Genomic DNA, 22301 nt, shown 5'->3' with positions numbered 1-22301 from the left:
GTGTGTGTGTGTGTGCGTGGGTGTTTGTGGGTGTGTGTGGGTGTGTGTGTAGGGGGTGGTGTGTGTTGTCCAAAAAATGTTAATCAGCACATTAGATTAATGCAATAATTAAAAGTAAAAAGCCAGCAATAACGGCCAATGGACTCTTATGATTTCAGTGGCATTGTGACAGTGTTAGTTTAATTTTCTTTAGCAGTAAACAAAAGATGCAGAATAAACACATTAAATATGAACATATTTTGTCAGGAAACTGCACTTGACACTGCACATTTATTTTGAAAAATAAATCAAGTTTTAAATTAAACAAAACTACAAAAGTCCATAGTGCTAACATGCTCAGAGCTAGTGAGTGCTACAGCTTCTGCTCGTGGTTCAGTAATGAGCCCCATTAATTATGTAAAGGCAGTGATGCAGATGGACCTAATTAATTGTCTCCCGTCACCCCCTTGATTACTGTACCTGGAAGGGAGGTGTTAATTTCTGTAATACTTAAGCAGGTATGCAAACTGTTTTGTCAGAGCCTCCGCCATGACAATGACAAAGTAGAGAACCAGCGTACCCACTACAAATGCTCTTTTCCTGTTAATTCATGGGAAGGAAACTTTCCCAGTGGTGGTGACATTGTGATAATTGAAGGAGAGAGGGAGAGATTAAAAGAAGTGGGGAAGTGTGGTTGGAGGGGGGAGGGGGCTTGAGTGGGGGCCCTGGAGATGTTTTCGCAACTTGATTGCATCAACATTTGCGTACCTTCGTTGCCGTTTGTCTCCGTATGTCTCGGTAATGGGTTTCCAGCGGGCAAGTTTGGGAACACCCAAGGTGCTATGCAACAGCAGCGTGGTTGGTGGGGAATAAACCTGTTGAGAGTCACGCAGCACAGATTGGATGGTAATGATAACCTGAGTCTAGAAGGCTGACTGTTAATCATAGAAGATGTGTTCTCCAACTTAACATGCAGAAGTGACATAATTGTACCATCTGACCAATGAGAAACCACGGCCATCTTTTGCTACACATTATCTTGTGACATAAAAGAACATTTGTATCCATAATCTTATTTCCACAGTTAATTCAGCAATTTTCTGTTGCCTTGACTCTACAAATAAATCAAAACCCAATGTTATTAGCTGAAAACACCTGAAAAAACACAGAACAGATCTAGGAAAATGCTCCTTTTTCAATTAAATAACTATAAATGCCTTTGAATAAATGTAAATAAGGACTTTTAACATTACGCATCTGAATAACCTTTAATTTAACACACAAAGTATTGTGTGAAGGTGGTCTTATCAATGATTATTTCACCTGCTATATTTACCACTACATACAATACAGGAAAGTGTGATGGTTGAGGCCACCTGGGATTTTTAACTCCCCTAAAAAAAGGAAGAGGAATCTTTAGTGAGAAAAGGGGGACAGAGGGAGCAGTAGGCTGTGACAGGATACACAGGAACCGCTGTCACACAACAATAGAACCCTCAGCTCCTGAACAGGAACCCAAAACAGCAACACAGGAACACCGGGAGATGAGCAGAGGAGCTGAGTGCTTCAGTAGCAATGTAGGGTCGACTGGAGTCAGAGGGCAACTATTGGTCTTTAGTGTGTGCATGTGTGTATGTGTGTGTGTGTGTGTGTGTGTGTGTGTGCATGTGTGTGTATGTACATGTGCACGTGAGTAAGTGTGGGGTCATCAGAGTCCTCCCAACCCCCTCAATAACCTCTTCCAAAGATAAATGTGCATGGTCAGTGAGCATGCATGTGTGTGCGTATTTTGCGTAGCTGCCTGTATAAGACAGTGTGCATTTTGACTGTGCATGTGTAAGATGGGCTACAGTTTACAGTGCACACAAACCTTTTTTGTGCGCTTTAATGTGCATGTCACATTAGAGTAGCTTCTTCAATTACAGCGGATGAGTTTTTTTTTTCTTTTTTTTTTTTGTGGACAGCGCTGAGGGCCCCAATGGCCTGAGGCGATAGCGAGCAGGCAGGCAGGCAAGGACAGGAGCAATGCAGCAGCAAGCACAGCTTTCACAGTCAGAGCATTAGGGAGCTCAATATGAGATATGACTGCAAAGGCTACATGCCTGTGTTGCTGAAAAGGTCATGGACTTTGCTGGGCAGCAATGTGTGAAAGTGGTGCTCACTGGTTAAAAAAAATAGATAAAGCTCAAACAGATGGACTCTCACCTCTATCCTAATTCAGATAATAAGAACTTATAGACAAAAATGAAGTGCATCTATGTACAGTGCCTAGCAACATTTAAAGCCTATGCATTAAGTAAAGAAAAATACATGTCCTCTCTAAGAGGACACCTTTGTTTGTCTACACGAGACACGTTTTTCCACCAACAGCTTTCAAAGGAAACCTTTGCTCAGTGAATTGTGTAGACTTTTACCATTGAACCAACTTTACTATGAAAAACCTTTGAGAAGTGAGCTGTTCTCCATCATTTCTGTCCCTTGAAACCATTTCCAGTATGCCTTAATTGCTGTGATTCTTCTACCTCTTCTTTGACCTCTGATAGCACCTGCTGAGCCCTCACAAAAAATAACCAGACTTTCTCAAGAAGCCTGAGCATGTGAGGACAAGAAGAGATATTAGCAATGTCCCAGTTTTATTGGTATAACAAACAAAGCTCAGCAGAGTAACTGGTACAAGGCAGAATTAGACAATCACTTTTCTTTAGGGTTACTTTTACTTTAACTAATAATATTTATCATGGTTTAAGTTTGTTAGATATATGAGTCTCTCCCTTTAGTGAAGTCAGAGTCAGAGAAGGGCACATAAATCAGGGTTCGCTCTTTACACTGATAGAGCCATGTCATAATGAAAAGTCCTCCCTAAAATTAGCTGATAATGACGTATGTGTGATTCAAATGTATTTCAAGATGTGTGGGGTTAATATGTCCCTGAACAGGATAAACAGTAGCTCATGGATGGAAGGAGAGAAGATTGACATAGATTGAAGGCCATAAAGTAAAAAAGATGAATAAGTACACATACATTGAAATTAAGTTTGAAATGTTTCATATGAAATCTCCAAGGTGATGCATTCACTTTGCTCAAAAAAACATTTCACTTTAATGTCTCATCCCATTTCCAAATATGCCCACAGTTCCAGCTGCACTTCCATAGCAAGAGAAAGATAGAGTGTTCCAGTATGAACTTGTCGGTGTGAACACTTTAATTACAGGGAGTGTCAGCCACATTGCTTAATGTGTCCCTCACAATTAATCCAAGGAGAGGATGTCATTATCTACCAAAGCCTGGGTCTGGGCAGCTTTTCTGATGGAAAAAAAAAGAGGGAGGGGATATGAGAGTGATAAAGTGAAATCCACTCAAAAGAGGGAAGTGCTTTAACCATAAGGTCGATCTCTGTGTCACACAAAGGGATCAAGCTTAGATTCTTGGAAATTATTCCAGAAGATTGAACGCTTCAGATGTTTCAGACAATTGCCTCTTATGACTCCATCAACGAGGAAAAGATTTCCCTTTAATTTCTTCATAATATGAAGCTTCGCCCGTCAGCTGTCAAAACAAGTCCATCTGGAAGAAGTTAGAGAGACTCCAGATTTGACCACTTTTAGAAGCCTTTCCCTTTCCCATTCTCTATTTACCATCCTTCTTCTTCCATCAAACTGAGAGTTAAGGCCTTGTGGTCCTGATCTACAAAAAGAGCAAAGATGAAGAACACGTATGTCACGCAACTTTCAGGTGTTTTCAAAACCAAACCACCTGGCAAAGATTTTTTGGGTAAAAAAGAGTTGAACCAGAAAGTTGATGTTTAATTTATGAGGATGTAATCTTAAGGCAACACAAGTCAATTATGTCTGTTGAGGAAATATTATGAGTCCTGTCCATATACAGCTCCTGACTCCTCAGAGGTTTCACAGCTTACACTTGACAGATCTGATCCTTTGTGACTGTCCGTCGTTAGTCACTTCTGTCCCCCTTTTCCCCTTCCTGTCCTTCAAAGAGTTTGACCTTGACCGTTTCCTGCGGCCCGCAGGGGATAAAGAGAGTCTGGTAATCGTGACAGGTGTCGCGTCTTAACAGCCCCACATGACATCCTAAGGAGAGATAGACTTTTTTTTTTTTTTCATAAGGGTTTCACTTATACCCTTAAAGAGACATGGCGTGTGTTCATATGTGCATGTGTGTGTGTGTGGACAGTGGTGTGTGCATCTGAATGTGTGTATGTGTGTGTCATACCACTCATTCCCAGCTCCCATTTTGATTATTGGCTTGGATACTTATCACCTCCAGCCTCCAAGGCCTGATTAGGTTGAAGCTACTCCAAAGTCAAATTTTGGATATCAAAGGCAACACTCAACTTTGGCATCTGTCTGCAGCATCTTAATACCAAACTGGGGTTTCTGACATTGACATTGAGATTTGAGCACGTTTTAAAAATGTGTTAGTAAGAATGTGTGTGTGTGTGTGTTTTTTTTTTTTTTTTTTTTTGGGGGGGGGGTTACCTGACAGAGGCATGTTAACAAGCACTGCTTTAGCCAAGTCTTTGGTATCATCGAGCTATCATTGTACCCTCAGTTTAATAAAGAAATGGGACCTGTATTGGAATGTGTGGTCAAGTGTGACAAGTCATTTATTGAAAATGAATTTTGGTTTCTTATATGTTCGCATGAAGAAGATTTTTTGTTCCCTCACATTGACCCTTTTTGCATTCTTTGCTTATTCTTCTAATGATATATAACGCAAACAACTTCAATGTCACTCAACAATATGGGCCTCCTGCTCATGATGTGTTAAATTTGCATACACTTCTTGTGTTCAATGTTGAGATCGCCTGTTCCTATCAACCCCAACCTAAGGAAAGATAAAATGAATGAAAATGAAACTTTCAGTCATATCTTAACGGACATTATTATAAGCATCATAAGTGCGCAGAAGCACACAGTTGCCTTTATGAGGTCAACTTGCAGCTGACGTTTAATATGCTTCTATGTAAAAACCTTGTAAATGATCACTTTAGGGATGAGTCAGAAATGGTTAAAGCAAAAGATGGGATATCTGAGTTGTTTACTGTAGGCTCGGAACATAGGCTTTATTTTCTGCAAAAGAGATTAGTTACAGTGAATTATGCATATCTTATTTTCTGGATTATCTCAGGCACTCAGAGATACTATCTCTCCGGATAATCTCTTCAAAGTTGCTCATTTTATTCTGAATGTAAATATAGTCATTGTTGCTTGTTTATCTTTTCTCGAAGTCCAATTTGGTCTGAGCTACTTTCAGATCGGGTGTGTTATTGCACTTTAACTTCGAGCTGAAATATTTATAGTTGGTGATCTTTGCTTTACAACCTCAGTAATGAGAGGCGAGTGGATGAAAAGCCACTGCAGCGTACTTGCCATTTTATCACTCTGTGTGTGTGTATGTGTGTGTGTGTGTGTGTGTGTGTGTCCCTGCATGCTATATGAATGGGTGGCCTGTCTTGTCCAGTGGTGCGTTTAACCAGACACAGACCTTTGCTTCAGCCAAATCAGGCCCAACGCAGACAGTGTGCATCCATGCCATTTTCAAGCTGCTTCAATTATTTCTGCCGACCGTCCACATATTGGCCAAATTTGCAATAATAGCATATCTATTTCCATCCTAATGGCTGACATTTCTTGGCTTATCCATGCATGTGCGTCGGTGGTCTTTTATGCTTTGTGGTTTTGTCTGTTCCAAGTCATGTGCAATGTGCTGTGCCCTGTCTTGGCCCCGCATCTGTATGTGTTGCATCAGGTCAGTGTGTTCGTACATATGTGCCCGTGTGTACATGCATGCATTGAAATCTATGAATGAGCAAGTGATTTTGTGCCGTCTGACCTCCATAGATTGTGCATTTGTATTTCGGTATACTGCATGAGCCTATTTTTTGAAATTTGTTTGTGGATGTGTGAAATACAGTGCATGTGTTGCATGTATTTGTGAGCGTGTGCGTGTCTACTTCCAGTATGTGTCTGCGGTATAAACCGAGTTCTCGGCAAAGAGGCCTTGAGCCCGGGCCAGCTCTAACAGACAGGGCGGTGCTGGTGTAGTGGAGGGATTGACCCTCTATAGCTCAGAGAGCCTCTGCACAGTACACCCCCCCCCCCCCCCCCACCACCACCACCACTCATCCACCTCTCCACAACCCTCCCCCCTCCCTCCCCCAACTCCCTGCTGCCGAGCCCCAAGCGCCCGCAGGCACTAGAGATGCACGCATGCGTTGCCTCACTGTGTGAGGCTTTGTCTGTTTGTGAGCAAGGATGTATGTGTGTGTGTGTGTGTGTGTGTGTGTGTGAGCATGTCGATGAGTGTAAGTGTGTCCGTGTGTGTCTCTGTGTGTGCATGCGCGGATGAGGATCTGTGGACAAAAGAAGCAACCATGTCTACCTCTTCTCTCACTTGGCAATAATCATTGATGCCTCTTTCTGCTCTATCTGTGCTTGTGTGCCCGCTGCATTTTCATGTTCTGACTGCCTTTTGTTTTAAAATGTACAAAGAAATCATTATCATATGGTTGCACCTAATAAAACAGCAGTCTTACTTTCTTAAAACACATGAAATGAGCCTAAAAGTGATTGTTGTTTAAATCAAAGTCTAGTTTAAAGATACAGCTGGTCACTGATGAAGTTGAAAGCAAATAAGCCATACAGAGCTTAATGCTAAACAACAGTGTTGCTTTAAAAATGTAAACAGTATCCATAAGCAGCCTTTTTATTTATTATCTTGATATTATCTGGAGCGTAATGGGTGCTACCAAGTTGGCCTTTGTTATCTGCTGCAAAGCTGCTCATCCCAGTGAGATCATTTCTTCTCTCCATTGACCATGCCAATGTATTTTTAATTTTACTCAAATCTGCCTCTTTTTCTTTTTTTACACGTTTTTCAAAAAATTTCAGTTGAGCTGCGACCATTTCGGAGAGTGCAATGGATCTGTGAGCTTTTTTATGCATAAACACAGTCTTCATGTATCACCCCATGAGGTCACCATTCATTTTTAAGTCTAGTACTGTGTGTGTGTTCACTATGCACAAACAGTCCTATGTCCAGAACCAGCGATACCTTTTTACTCCAGTAATAGTCCATTTAAAGTATTATAATAGTATTCTCCCGTCCTCTTCTTAGTATTAATATAATCAGCCAGCTCCACATCCAGCTCCTTTTCCTATTCATCCATTTCCTATGCATCCTTTTCCTATTCATTTCTGGCTGTTCCTTTAGTGCTAGAACCAACAACATCCTCTTTCCATGTACCAGGTCCATAACCAGCACCACCCTCAGCTTTCCCTCACATCCAAAACCTATATCCCACAGTGCTCCAATCTCTTCCCAAGTCTCGGTCCCAACCATAGTCCCAGCCACAGCCGGGGCTTCCATGTGCGACTGACACATAAATAACCAAGCCTGTCCGCCACCCAGGCAAATTCAAATGCACCTGTCAAAGTGATGAAGCACCCGCCCGCAGGGAAGCATTGTTTACATTTTCACTCCACTCTTCACAAAAGTGAGATTCTAATTATTTTCACACTGTAAATTAAAGCCAAGTGGGACAGAACTACAAACTAAAATGATCGTGGCAGAAGAAAACCCACAGCCCGCTCATGTATGTTTTGTGCTTGGAAAAGGTCGGAAACGGCTGAAGGAAGTGTTCAGGTGGGAAATGGAGGGAAGGTCAGCAGCTTTTGTTTTTAAAAGGGGAACTAGTGGGAGAGATAGAGAACGGAGGTACAGCATGTACCATGTCAGAGTCCAGAGAACTTTAAACAGGCTTAAAGTATTCCTCACTATTCATACAAAATACTGTGCTGCAATATTTTTATTATTTAGAAGGAAATGGATAGAGAAAGAAAGAAATGGAGATTGAAATAGAGAGAGAGAGACAGAGAGAGAGAGAGAGAGAGAGAGAGAGGGAGAAAAGAAAGATTACATTAGTCAATGGGAACATGCAAATGGAAGGTAAAAATGAGATGGTGGCATGGGGACCTTGGAAACAGAGAGAGAGCCTGAGTGGTAATGATGGCTATCTAGTTTGGATCAATCATTAAGGGATCAGGAGGACTGACAGGCTTACTCGTGCCCACGCCTTAGGCTCCTGTGCTGGACAGTCGCCAGCCCGGCTAAGGCTTCCTGCTTGACTTTTCTGTCCCTCCTGCTTTCAAAACAAACACACACACACACATATGCATGTATAAGTACTCATAAATCATACACTAACAGCCTGGTAAACTAATGTGGACACTCGTATTTAGTCACGGTTCAGAATGACAATCAGAGTCAGAGGAACTTTATTGTTTCCCCACCGTTACACTATTTTCTCACTTAAGCATGTAAATAATGGCTTAAAAATGTATCATTTATTCTTAAACACTACATAGAAATTAACTGGAGTCGAATTCATGATGTGTGCATACACCGGACAAATGAGGTTGATTCTGAACTTACAGGAAACAGAAGAAAGAGTCACAATAGAGTGAGAAAGAAAGCAGGTGGAATAAGTAATAAAAATCTAAGTGGATATGGTCGCAGAACTCTTTATTATCAAAAATTGTAGGGAATAAAGTGGGATGAAAGGTTCAAATATAAGTATAAACCCTTCCTTTGTGAGCGTCTCTTTGTCTGTTGTGGTCTCGTTATGTGGATTAATGCACAATTCAGCTGACTTCATGTGAATTTGGAATATCTGTCTCGGCCTGTGATTGGCTCCCATTTTGACTCTGTGTTTTGATAACAAGTGGAAAATAGCAAAGTTTTAAGCAAGGTCATAGGGTCAAGTTCAGGAAGTGTTTTGGTTGTCAGCTGGGACATCTCATGTGGAGTCACAGTGGGAATGTCCTTTAAATAATGGTCAGCTCCAGACACTGTGTTTATACCCGTCATGTCACAAAATTGTGAAAAAGTTAGACATTTGTGACAGCCAAGGACGTGTGAGATATGTTTATAGAAAGCCCTGTACATTTCCCAGACACATTAGTATACCAGTCACCCAGTGGAAAACTACCATTTATTTCCCAGAAATTGTCTCCCCACCTTTTAGCGCTTCGTCGCAAGTTAACAACCTAATTAAGGTTTAGATTCTGAGTGGGTCATTTTTAAATACCCTTTTTAGAAACTGTATGCACAAACATTTATCTCTGGGGCAGTGATGCCTATAATTTCAAAAGCAAACTAACAAAACATCTCTGAAATTCCAAATCTATCTTTTGACAGACTTTATATGTGCACACACTTGAATAAAAGTGATTGACAGACCAGTCAAATTTTGTCACAAGTCACAGCGGATTTTTAGGAAGAAAAGCTTTCCACAGGCATCTGTATTTAAGTACTGATTGCTTTTATACTGCATTCAGATGTAGTATGGTATGATTCGGTTGGTGTGAAATCGCATCTTCTAACAGAAAGACAGACAGACTATATTTGTGAACCATGGAGCCATGTCTGCAGCTGTGCCATCCCCACTTCCTGTGCCCTGTCCCTCCCTCCCATTTGCGGTAATGTCTACAAATCCTGAAATTTATGTCCCTGCTGGAAAACATGGTTTGCCGTTTATAGTCGTCCACTAAAAGAAATAAGGCCCATCTCTCCTGATGCTAGTCAAGAGACTGATGCAGAGTCTATCAGATTTCTAAATACAGACCCCAACAATAAATCCCGGCCTGATTGGGTTTGAATTGGGTTAGCTCACTTGAATGCTATCTGCTTAACCCACAGCTGGCCTGTCTGCTCCATGCAGGCATTGAACCTAAATCAGTCACTTAGTGCTATCAAATGGAACAATGGTGGAGTGGAGAGAGCACTCACGCTAGGGCTGGAAGCCAGGCTAGCATCATAACGCAACACAACAGACCAGAACAGAGTAGTGTGGAGCAGACAGGCCCCTTAATGCTCTTTCCTTTTTGTGTCTCAGCAATGATGCATCCTGAGAGCCATGGTGCATTGCATGAAATGGCATCACCCAAACCGAACACACAAACACCTTTTCAAGCTTTTGTCTGGTCTTGTCAAGTGGATTTCACGTGCTAATTAGCGTAGGATGGTGGCATGGCTAACATCAAAAAAATCTATTTTCATGCAAGCCAAAATACATACACATGCAGACTACACAAGGGGATTGAAGCAGGTGTGTTTAACCAAAGTGACTTAGAGTACAGAGGAATAAAAGCATGGTGTTTCTATCAACACTGTACAGCTTGGTTTACACAATACTGGATTGGGGGCCTCAACCAGGTCACCAGCACACTTGTGACCAGTACAGTAAAAGATGTGTTTTCTTAATTATTCTTTCTTCCCAACATACATGGCTTAAGATTTATTTTTATTTATTTTTTAATGTAAAAAGTAGGCAGGCAACAGGAAGAATTCCAGGATTTTCTGCACACTTCCACTTTTGTTTCTAAAAAAGAAGAAGAAAAGAAAGGCAGCAAATCAACATACACACCCTATCCAAACAGACTGATTGCTGCCTAGCTGAGGTGCTGAGTACTTAAAGAATTCAGGTAATCACTTTACCCTAGTGTGGTCCGAGGCCAGGCTGGAGGCAAGGCGCAGTTGTGGCGATCTCACTAATGAGAGTCTTAATTAGCGTTGAAGAGATGTATCCCTGTGTCCCCACATCAACCTTCTCACACACAAACAAACACACCTTCTTAAATGTTCTCAGCTACTCCTTTTCTCAGCATATGTAACTCTTTGACATTTTGACAATGAACTCCTTTCTGCTCATAAGGTTTGCAGTTTACGCAGAGTCTCTAATTACGAGTAGGGTAATGGCTCCCACTGTTACCTTGGTGAAGTGCCTAGAGTTGTGTTTGGCTAAACGTTTGTAATTGTGGGGTGACATCGATACACCACCAAATTAAACCTCTCCTTCAGCCTGACCCTGCCACTTATGGCCCGTTGAATGAGTTTGGCTTTTTTCCCCTTTTCTGTGTTTTTAAACGAATCATAATTATGCAGCCAATTAGAGGGTCACCTTGGATTTTACAAATGACTGGAAAAACTTCCTCCTCTTCGTGACTGTGTGTGACTGAATGAATCTAAACGAAGCACTTCTGTCATTGGTTCGTTACATGAACTGTGTGGGAATACAAACATGCTACTTTTTTTTATTTACTTTGTGTGATGTATACGATCTCCCATAATGCACACTCTCGGGCCTTCGCCAGCAGACACTATCAGAAAAAGATGGAGCCTCCATGATCTTCACACATGGATGAGTTCGAGTTACATGACCTATATAACATGTTACACGCTCCGCTTGCTCCACGTGTCTCACCCTAATTCAGAGGGGCAGCGCATTACAGGTGTGTAAGCACACCCCCCCCCCCAATATTTACTCACACACACACACACACACACACACACACACACACAAAGAATCATAAACAAGCCTGCCACCAGGATTATACATATGTATGCATGATCACAAACACAACCTGTCTGTTCACCTGCCGCAGATCAGGCCCCACAGGACTCGTGCACTGCTAGGAATTAGCAGCCTGTGGTGCTTATCTGCTGGCTGCAGTTGTATGTAATTAACATGAAAATCCTGCACTTTATAAGGTAAGCTTTTGGGCTGATTTGAAATGAAATAAATGGATTTTTTTGATATTGGAATTTTGTCAATGGAATTTAAGAAACGTTGCTCTTTTAAACTTCCGTCCCTTCTTCTTTTAATACATTTTGTCACGTGCAATGTCTCCTGGTCTGATGTTCCAACAATAAAACATGTCCATGCAGCACTTTTGAGATCTTCGCTGCAGAGTTATGTGTATGCTTTGATGGTACAATGATCTCTCTTCATGCTTGTACTTGATCAGGTTGCAGTCTATGACTATATATGGACAGTGGAAGACCCATCAGCAAGCTCTGCACCCCCCAGTGAATACCCAAGAGAGGCTCGAGTCCAACCAGAGGGAGACACCAGCACCCATGTGACAATCTACACCCTATACCTAAGTGGGAGGAAACAAAGATACAGGCACTTCCTCAGGCAACCCGATGGGGCTATAATTGAGGTGGGATATCTATATATTGTTGACAATATACGGTAAATGGAACTTATGTAGCACTTTTCTTCTTCTGACCACTCAAAGCGCTTTTAAGCACATACGCCATCAACAACAGCTATCTATCTATCTACAACACTTCTCAATCCATCTCTCTCTCGTTTTAAGAGAAAAAAAAAAAGAACAATTCATGAAAGGCCAAAAAACTTTGTTTAAAACTGTATTGAATTATTTATTAACTTCAAACAGGGCATTAGAAAGCGATCAATACCTCATTCATTGTGTAAATCATATTTTACACAACTAAAATAGTCAGAACTTCAGTGTTTTTACGTTGTGTGAGGACATTAATGAAGTTGATCCAGTGTTTCCCCATAGTTTACTGTGTATCAAATGTGTCAACTTTTAGTGAGTCCCTGCCAGACAGGCAGGTCAGAAACAGACTGATTCACAGATTGCTGCCTAATTAAAAGTCGAGCTTTGTGACAACTGCTGCAGCAGCGAGAAGCCATTCCTTTCCTCAATCATTCTGTCAGTCGCCCAAGAGCGACCTGGATCGTCTCGACAAAATTAATATTTTGAAGTTTGAATGTCAGTAGAGTGAAGGAGTGGGGGGTTATGTGCGCTAACAATTAGCTCTGAGGCTCTTTTGCGTTCTAATGGTTCTCCGTCATAATTTGAGTGATGGTGAGCTTATGTGAGTAAACACACAGCATGGTATATTTATTACTGGTGTCACACTGTCTGTGTGTGTGTAGCCTCTAGACCTGTGCATATCAGATGAGACATCTGGGGGGATTGTTCATAGCCAAACAGCACAGGCAAACATACACATATCAACATTTACCATGAAAAAAATGGAATGTAAAGATCTACAACACTCATTCTTTGAATAAACACACATTCAGATGCTGACACAAATTTACTTGCACAAGTTTTCTGCGTGTGGGGTTATGCGTGTTTGAAAAGATAAGTTCCTACGATGTCTGCCATGCTAAATCCTCGCCTTCCTCTGCCGAGTCTCCATTCTATAAACTATGAAGTGATTTTCATAGAAGCAACCTTAAGTGAAAGATATCTGTAGCTGTCCTTGGGAAACACTCGCACACATACGCTATCTTTCGGTTGCTCTTTTTTTTCTCACACACACTGTGTCCCTTGGGTGTTGCTGTCTGTTCCTTACAACTTAACAGGCAGGGACCTCCAGTAGCACGAGATGCCGATAGCATCCTCTTTCACCCGCTGGTAGTGGGGAGCGATAACACGGCATCGCCAAGAGAGCACGGTGCCATTCCCCTTCGCCTCGCAGCAGGGACCCCCACTTTACATATTCAAAACTAATCCTCCCCTGAATATATAGACTGGTTTTATGTATAGAGCACGATCCAGGAATCACCAAAGGGCATCTCCAGCACTCGGAAGAACACTTGAGCTGATTTTATTAGCGCTTTATATAATTCTGGCAGCGATACACACACTGCGACAGGGTGCTGTGTACAAACTGGCCTTCAGATGGAAGGTGACAGCTCCTCGGAGAGAAATAACAGCCGTGCAGATACTTCCGTAAAAATTAAATAGATAAAAAATATAGAATAAAATAGGAAAGAGCTCGTCTATGAGATGCAGTGACCACAGTAGGGCAGAGAAGTTTCTCCTTCGTTCTCAGATTTATGACATTTAAAGCAATTTTATGGTTTTTCCTGTACAGGCTTATTACTTTATTCACTTATCCCGATAATAGTATGTTTTATGGTGATGTGGTTACACTGCAACGTTGCTAGACAAATATTATGTTACATGGATCCTTCTTGAGCTGAGCAATAAAAAGTAATACTATTTATTATACTTATGTTGAATATGCTGAGGTACATTTGACATTATTTCTACCAACATATAACACCTTACAATTAGACAATGTGTGCACGGGGAAGTCTTTTTAAAAACCATTCTTCTTGCTTTTATTCTTCATCTCATTATAATTAAAATATATATATATATATATATATATATATATATATATATATATATATATATATATATATATATGAAGAATTTAAAGTGGAAATTGTTTGTTTTTTTATAATGTGGTTTCAAATTTTTAGACGGAATCTAAAATAGGAGGAAGACAGTGACAAGAAGAAACAGAATTTTCCTGCATAATAACTGAAACCATTTCTCTGTCTCACTTACTTAAATAGACTAATCCTGCTACTTAAAAAGTCTGTTTCCATTTACTGAGGAAATATTGACTGATGGCTCATTTCCTTTAAAGAGCTTTGTTTTCGCAGGCAGTGTCCTGGACACCAATGCCCCGGAGGACTGGCTCCTCCCTTAGACTAACATGACCACAGCTCCAGGGGGAAGCAGCTTTGCATAATATCCTCAAATTTACACCCAAAATTTGTCTAAACGAACACCTTAAAAAGCAAGTCCTGGAAGAAGGGCCCTGAGCTATAGACACTGTTTGACACTGTTTGGAGGGAAACCGAACAGTGAGGTGTGTCCTGTTTGATTTCAGAAAGAGCGGCTGAACAAGAGTCATGAGAAACCAAATATTTATGTTGTTTATTGAGACATTATTCAACCAGCACTGTTGACTGAAACTTCTTTTTTTTCCCCTGTTACATCGTTAGCAACATAGGAGAGAATTTTGAGTTGTGGGTGTGCAGTAAAAAATATAACGATAATGAAGTCTTTATTGACTCGCATATTGAATTCTGTTTAAAGAAAGTTAATATTAATGATCCATCATATGCTCTCATTCAGCGTGTTGCCCAAGGCAGGTGTCTGTAATATTGACCATGCTGGGAGAATCTTGTAGCTGAAGCACAACAATACAAAAAGTTAAAGCTACATTCCCATCAGTGTGCTCCAATAAAAGACATTAAAGGTAAAGTGAGGTGTAGCTTTTCAAACACTCATTACCTATAAACAGATGTTCCCCAGCTGCCGACTCACAAAAAGAGCTGCTGACAACAACTGTTAAGGCCGAAATTATGCGGGGAAATGCATCTCTATAACCTAGGACCTTCAGAGAAGGCCTCATAACCACTCTGTCTGAAGAAACAAGATGGCTGATGAAGAAATTAATGCAGGCAAAGTCATTATCTTCCCTCCTAAAACCACAGTGGGTTTATGTCCCCCTGTGTCGCTTTTTCTCTGGGGCTAGCATTTAAGTGTCGATGGACTTATAAAAGATAGGACAAGCCAACTGTGCTCCTTTTGTCTCCTTCCCTCCATATGGGAGGCTGCAGCATATGCAAGAACTGGCTCAGCTTCTGTAAAACTTCCATTAAAGATGCACAACTAAGGCTCTGCCAGCTTGAATATTACCTCTCTGCGCAAATTATTTATGGCTCGGAAAAAACGCTGATGATGAGCATCTCCAGCGACTTGTCTAAATAAAAACACTTTTCTCTGCAATTTCAGCTGTGTTTTTTTTTTTTTCATGCCGTTTTCTGGGGATGTGCTCAACCATTTGTAGAAACAAAAGGTATGCAGTTTTAGTCACATAGGAAGGCTCGAGCTGCATTGCATGAAATTACTGAAGTCTCAGCATGGCAGATAGTTTTAAGAGAATATGCAGGATTTTAGGAGAAAATGTCTCCTTTAATTTATAGATCTTTATTCCATGGGAAAATGATCAATATGCTGATTTTATTTACACAAAATACAGTGAGGACAATTGAGGAAGGGATCTAAGAGCTCCATACAGAGGAGTGCTCTTTCATTAGGACACCTCATCATCTTGATATGCCATCAGATCTCTCATTAAAAGGCCCCTTTGTCTTTTCTTTCCATGACTCAGCCCGCTATCAGTCTGCACATGACAACGACTCTTCGCCGGACCAATATTGACCTAATTTAGCATGCGAAGAATATGAAGAAGTTAACCTTTGAATGAAAAAAAAAGAAAAAGAAAAACACCTCTCAGTAACATCAATTGACAAACCGCATCAATTCTCCCTCCTACCCCTCTTTTGTAATTACTCTGCCGCATGTTTGATTGCCGCTGCGGAGCTGAGGACCCACGCTTCATTTGCCGTGAGGTCATCAGCAGCCCTCAGAAATATGAATATGATTTATACAGGAAGTGAGTGTGCTCTGTATGTTGTGTGTGTGTGTGTGTGTGTGTGTATTCGAGACACAGAAAAGGAGAGAGGGGGAATGTCCTTGGCCACGTACTGTATGTTGCATGAGGAGATTAATGCCTCCCTGGCAGCCATATCTGCTTAGCAGGAAGACTTCTCCAAAGTACACCGCATGTAATTATCTGGCAAGTTTATACTAGTTTTAGATAAAGAGGCACTCTCCAGCACATTTTTCAAGTTGTCTCAATTGCTGCTCTATCTGTGTAATTTTCAACTTTAGAAAAGAGCCAGCCAGCTTTTTGACACGACTTCTTGACGGTTTCGTGATGAAACATAGAGATGAAGATATGTGGAAAGAATGCAGACGTGTTTTTGATCTAACCCTTCTTCTCTGTGTTACATTTCTGGTTGATATGTGTGTATATAAATTGCAGTGCATTCATTTGTTTCATATACCTAAGGTATTTATTTTTAAGACAAATAGACGGTTTATTTTTCATTTTTTTATCGCACGCACCAGCAGGATTTCAGTTGTATTTTTTACATTGCTGTACATAAGTAGGCCAACTCGGAGTTGTGTGAGCTGTTTCCCCTCTGGGACGAGAGGTAGTGTGTCATATAAAGTATCCGTTTCTGTTTCTTCTCCAAGTTCACTCTAAGCACTAGGACAGAGGTAGAGACTGTGCATGACAACACTACTTGCAGGCCTCGAGGAAAGTAGCAGTTCTCCTGCCAATCTCAGTCACTGTCATCCAAGTTCAACCTGCACTTTATGATGTTTGATATATACGGCTCCGGGGTTTCCGGAAACGGTTGGGTTTAATTTTTTAGAGTACTACAGTTAAGTTTATGCTCTTTTCTTGCTGACTCTCGTCTGCTTGGGTCTTTCTGAAGGTGATTGGGGACATGGAGGGGTTTGAAAATTCCACTAGGATGGTGCCTTCCCAAGGTCAGAGCTCTGCTGATAGACGAGAGCACAAGGAAGGTGAAAGTGCTCCACAGCATCTACGAAAAAGGAGGAAACTATTTGGAAGTGAGTGCTTCTATTACTAAAAACAGTGTACCCTCTTACAAAAGTATGTTTTATCATGTATGCGCACCATGTTTGAGTTCGGATCACCTCATCCTCACACATGTGACCTCTTTACCTGTTTGTTTGTTTAACAGAATTTACTTAGTTTCATTAAGTGTTTTGTTCCCTCAGGGTATCATCGTGTTGAGCCAGTCGGAGGAAGTGGGTGTGGTTCCAGTTTTGCACTGCAGGACCTCAGCCAATGACATCAAAGCAAAGGAGGAGATTGTTTGACAATGATGTAAGTCATTGACTGTCCTCAGTCTCCATGTTGCACTGTGTTTTCTCACGCTACTTAAAGTGTGTCTCCTTTGTCTGTTATTCTTGAATTATAACATTAAAGACACGTTGTAAAAGTGAGAGCTTTTCAACAACCTTTCCAAACCGGTAAACATACCAGAAGTACTCCCTGGTATCTTTTTTATTCAATAAAGAAAATGCTCATCATAAAAGGCATCAACAGGCTCAAATTAAAGGCAGTAAAAACTGTGTTGTAAATGGTATTACTTCTGCATTTCTCAGCCAGTAGACACAAGGCTCAGACACAAGGCATATGTGTGACCTGACAAGCTGTAAACCCAATAAACCTAATCAACAATGTTCAGCAAAACTGCTAATGCATGCAGGTCGTCAAGTGTTCAGCGCTGCCTCAACACTAGGAAAGATGAAGATGTTAAAAGGTGCTAATCAGAACACCAGTGATAAAATATCAATATTGGCCTCACATTAAACAGGATAATATTCAGGCCAGCTTGATTTGTATTGAGTATGTGTCTGCTAGCCGGTGCTCAGTGTAATGAAGTGGCTCACAAATCAGGCCATAATGGCTGCCTACTTACACATATTGCTTAATTAAAGGTTGTGAGCTTATTAGCATGTGTCTCTGGCACAGGGCGCTGGGAGATGGGAATCAGGACTCGTGTCATTGAGGGCCGGGCTTTAAAGGTTTTATAGATAGCCAACCTATCATACTAAAGCCATAGCCCTCCCTGAAATCGGATCTTAATAACCTGTCATATTCATTGATGATGATTCTCCTTTATGGGCAGCCATTATGGATCAACTTAGCGATACTTTTCCATTCATGCTCATCATTACCAGGAACAAGCCTTCTTTTGGCCTTGATGTTGCTCCTCACCTCCATGTTTAAACCATCATAGTGGTGTCCCTGAGGGGCCTGGTTCACAGTGCATATTATGGACACACACACACACACACACACACACACACACACATACACACACATACTGCAAAACATGATGTATCTCATTCATGTACACACACACACACACAAACACACACCTCTATCTTTGATCCGTAGCTCTGATAGAGCCAGAGGCCCTTTAAACTAACATTAACACACACGCAAAAAAAGAAAAAAAGAAAACAGTGTCAATACATTCTTAGATTTATCTCCCTGCATTTGGTGTAAAATTAGCAAACAGCAACGCTCTACAGGTAATTTGATTCCAGTTTATGCAATTACTAAACAGAAATAGAAATGTCATTTATTGTATGTCTTTAAGCACTAGCAGCATTTGTTTAGTTGCCTCCTGTCCTTCTGCCTGACTTTGACGCTAGCCAGAGCCTTTAGAGCTAATGTGCTCCAATTAGAGATCACTCCATTAAGAGTGACAGTGCTACACCCCCCAATTCAATCAGCGCCCTAATGAACATTAAGCAGAGGCGCTGCCTCCCAGAGATGACAGGGGGCTTCTCTATCCTTTTCTTTTTCCGACTGTCTCTATTCTTGTGTATATATTTCAACCCAACTTTCCTGTCCCTTTTAAATGATCGAAATATCCTTTCCAAAGACCTGACTGTGGTCTAAATCTCTAAATCAAAGCAGGTTAACTGCATGCATCTATACTAAAAATACAATGCACTGCAAATAGTGATACCTCTTTAAAAATTTACAATTTTTGATGAATGGCGTTCTTCCTCTTCCCACTTTGTGTGATGCTCTCACCAACTCTCCATTTCATCATCATCAAAACAATGCCCTCTGCAACAGTTTCCTACTGGGTGCAAAGGGTGCAGACACAGAGAGGGCAGGGGTATTTCAATGGTTCAAATATTTGATTGTTAATGACAAACACTATTTCACTGCGATTTAAATTTTAAATTGATCCCTGGGAGCAATTATTTCTAGGGGAGAGAAACACGCCGCTAGGTCTGTGCGCCACACATTTGCTGATTTAAGTTAAAAGAAAACCTTTTTGCAGAGCTATCATAAGGGAGCTGCAACTTTTTGAAGTGCGAGCCTGCATCTGCTTAGAGCCAAGCCAACCTGGGGATGTTGCTGGAGAGCAAGAAAATAAAACATAAAAAGAAAAAAATAACACTTTGTCTAATTCTATATTTATGTAGCCCTCAGCTTGAGGTGTTCACATAAAACAGTTTGCATTCAGAAGTGCTGCGGTGATCGTTATGCTGCACGTTGAGATCGGCGGCTCTCCGGGCACGGTTGGCGGGTCGAGCGCTGCCTGATTCATTTGAATTGAAGTTACCCAACTAAATAAAAGGGATTCAAATTCCCACTTTTGCTGCTTCGTCCTCCCCCCACCATTTCAAACCATCCCTGATTGTTTTTTTTGTTTTTTTTTAAAGGCAGAGAATTTCTTTTGATGGAGAACTTTTCACATTTACTGTCTTTGCATATATGTCTGTATTCATATTTGCTCAACTTCATTTACGGCTTTTTGATGTTGAAATGTAATGATGTGCTGCTTTTGAAGGGCTTGTTGCGCTGATGCTTTTTGATCAAAGACAACTCAACATTACAGCAACCATCAGGAATGTTTGACAGTCAAAGCAGCGCACCGTAAATATATATTTAGAACTTTCACAGATAAAAAAATGTTTGTATTTCTTTAAATGATTAAAAGTTTTTAATTCAACCACTGTCTTTCCTTAACTGTAATAATCAGAAACAGATATACTTTATTTATCATGGGGCAAAATTTGGTCATTACAGTAGTACAGTAGTGTGTGTATATATATATATATATATATATATATATATATACAGTAAAATAGAAAAATAAGTTGAGTAATCAGAACTAAGTAGCAAAGTGAAAGGTATCTAAGTAAGCTATAAGCAAATGGAAATTATTATATGAACAATATTTACTAAGGTACATGAGCAGTGATGAACAGTATTGACGGCTCAGTAAAGAAAAGTAAAGCACCAAAAATAAATAATATGATTTAAAAATATAATAATTAAAACATGTAAACTTTATCAAACATTTTTGCAGCTTGAACTTGAACTCATCATTTCATTTCTGTTTATAAGATTTATGGAAGAAAAAAAAAACTTAGACAGTAATTATAGTCCTGGTGTATTCTCCTTTGTGCCATACGTTTTGAGCTGCTCCTGACTCAGACTGTGCATAACCTGCAACACCAGTGTTACAGTGGCATAAATGTCACTGTTGTAGAAAAATAATATGCAAAACAGATTTAAATTCCGGACCTCTGTCAGGTTTTTCTGCCCGAGCTGTATTCTTCTTCACTGACCCCGAACATGATTTCCTGGTGCTTAAATCGCGGAAAACCCACACGGTCGGGGTGTTCTGAGATGTCAACATCGTGCCATATTTCTGTGGCATCTGGATAGATCATGTGCCTCTCTGAACACATATTTATTTATTTTTCTCCTTCCAAAGCGGTGTCAGGGAGGCAGATGTCCTGCTCACAGGACGAAAAAAAAAGATTGCGTTGAAAAGAGGGGAGGGGAGTTGGAGGGAAAAAAAATATATGAATATGCAAATCTTGTCACAGTGTGGAACCTTGTAATGAGTGGGAAATGTTGTCGCCATCTTTCATTATGCAGAGGTCATTGCTTAATGCCAGGCAGCTGGGCCCAGCTTCTTCTCTCTGCACACCCCCCCTTCCCCCCCCCACCTCTGCTGTCATCTCACAGCAACTTGAACCAAACTACAGCCTGGCACGAAGCAACACGGAGGTCACAGAGACACACGTGAACATGCAGGAACACAATCACCTGCATGCTGCTGCTGTTGATGAACATTTATTGCGTCTGCAGTTCTGCCATTTTTTTTTCCATATCAAGGATTTTAAAAGTTCTTTAGACTTTGAACACTGAGGAAAACATCTTGCACAGAAGTTGTGAGACAAAGTAAAGTGAGAACATTTTGAAAAAAACAAAAACAAAAAAAAACAGTCCTTGTATGGATGGCTTTGTTCAAGTTATTTGAAGTTCAGAAGCAGGCTTAGCCAGAAATGATATCTTTCAAGTTCTTTTTTTTTCCTTTTTTTTTTTTGATGAACCATTCCAACCTTAGATAACTGAGACAGCTCGCTGCCATTCCGTCTCCTCTTGCAACAGCTTTCCAAAAACTTCCGTTGGCATCTGCCCGACTTCGAGCCATGGGGTTAATCATTGGGTAAACCTATCTCCCCGTCTCATGCACTCTTCAAACAATCCCGAGTTTGAATGCTAAAAATGTAATGAACTTCATGGTTCATTGTGTCTGACATTGCTTAATTAATGGGTGCATTTAAAGTACATAGGGCCTCGGTAATTGATTTATATGCATGATTTGCACATACAGCTGTTGGTTCCTGTAGGAGACTCATCACTCAAAAAGTGGCAGTGCAGATGATAGGCTCGAGAGGTAATAACAAGATGTTCTGCTGGCCAATCCAGCCTTGGGAAGAAAGACCAATTTATATTTTAGATTACTTTCTTTTGGGTTTATGAAGAAGTGTTGAAAAATGTCTTGGGCATTCTCAACCAAAATCTCATTCCTGTAAAATACTTTTTGTCGTGGAGACCTTTTGCCCCTCTAAAATAAATGAATATAAATTACAAAATATAATTGAGAGACTTTATTTTCATTGGGCTACGCCTGACTAGGAGGTTGGAGAGTTTGTTCCATGAAACACAAAGCAATTAAAATCTGCTCATGCCAACACAGTGCTTTGACCTAGCTGTCTCTCTTTATCAGTCTATGTGCCTGGTCGCTTTCCACAGAGACAGCCTGCTTTGCTACACCTGCCAGGACAAAGCTGGAAGAAGCATACATGCAACACCAACATTAGTGCCATGCATTTAATGGAAACTAAGGTACACATTCATTGGACATGTCTGGGTTTTATTCAGCTTTAAATCA

The 22301-nt window shown here is 40.7% G+C and overlaps 1 protein-coding gene across 1 annotated transcript in view; it reads left to right on the top strand.

Annotated features, from left to right (window-relative positions):
* Nucleotides 1–17484, top strand: part of ofcc1 (orofacial cleft 1 candidate 1) — a 77770-nt gene extending 60286 nt beyond the window's left edge. Inside the window, exons 22-24 of the mRNA XM_079361603.1 lie at nucleotides 11809–12006; nucleotides 16983–17121; nucleotides 17293–17484. Coding sequence (XP_079217729.1) covers nucleotides 11809–12006; nucleotides 16983–17121; nucleotides 17293–17366 — 411 coding nt within the window. The 3' untranslated portion in view covers nucleotides 17367–17484. The remainder of the gene's footprint in view (nucleotides 1–11808; nucleotides 12007–16982; nucleotides 17122–17292) is intronic.
* Nucleotides 17485–22301: the final 4817 nt, after the last annotated feature.

This window comes from Symphodus melops, assembly GCF_947650265.1.
Source record: "Symphodus melops genome assembly, chromosome: 14".
Taxonomy (NCBI): domain Eukaryota; kingdom Metazoa; phylum Chordata; class Actinopteri; order Labriformes; family Labridae; genus Symphodus; species Symphodus melops.
This window is presented reverse-complemented; position numbering and strand designations above follow the sequence as displayed.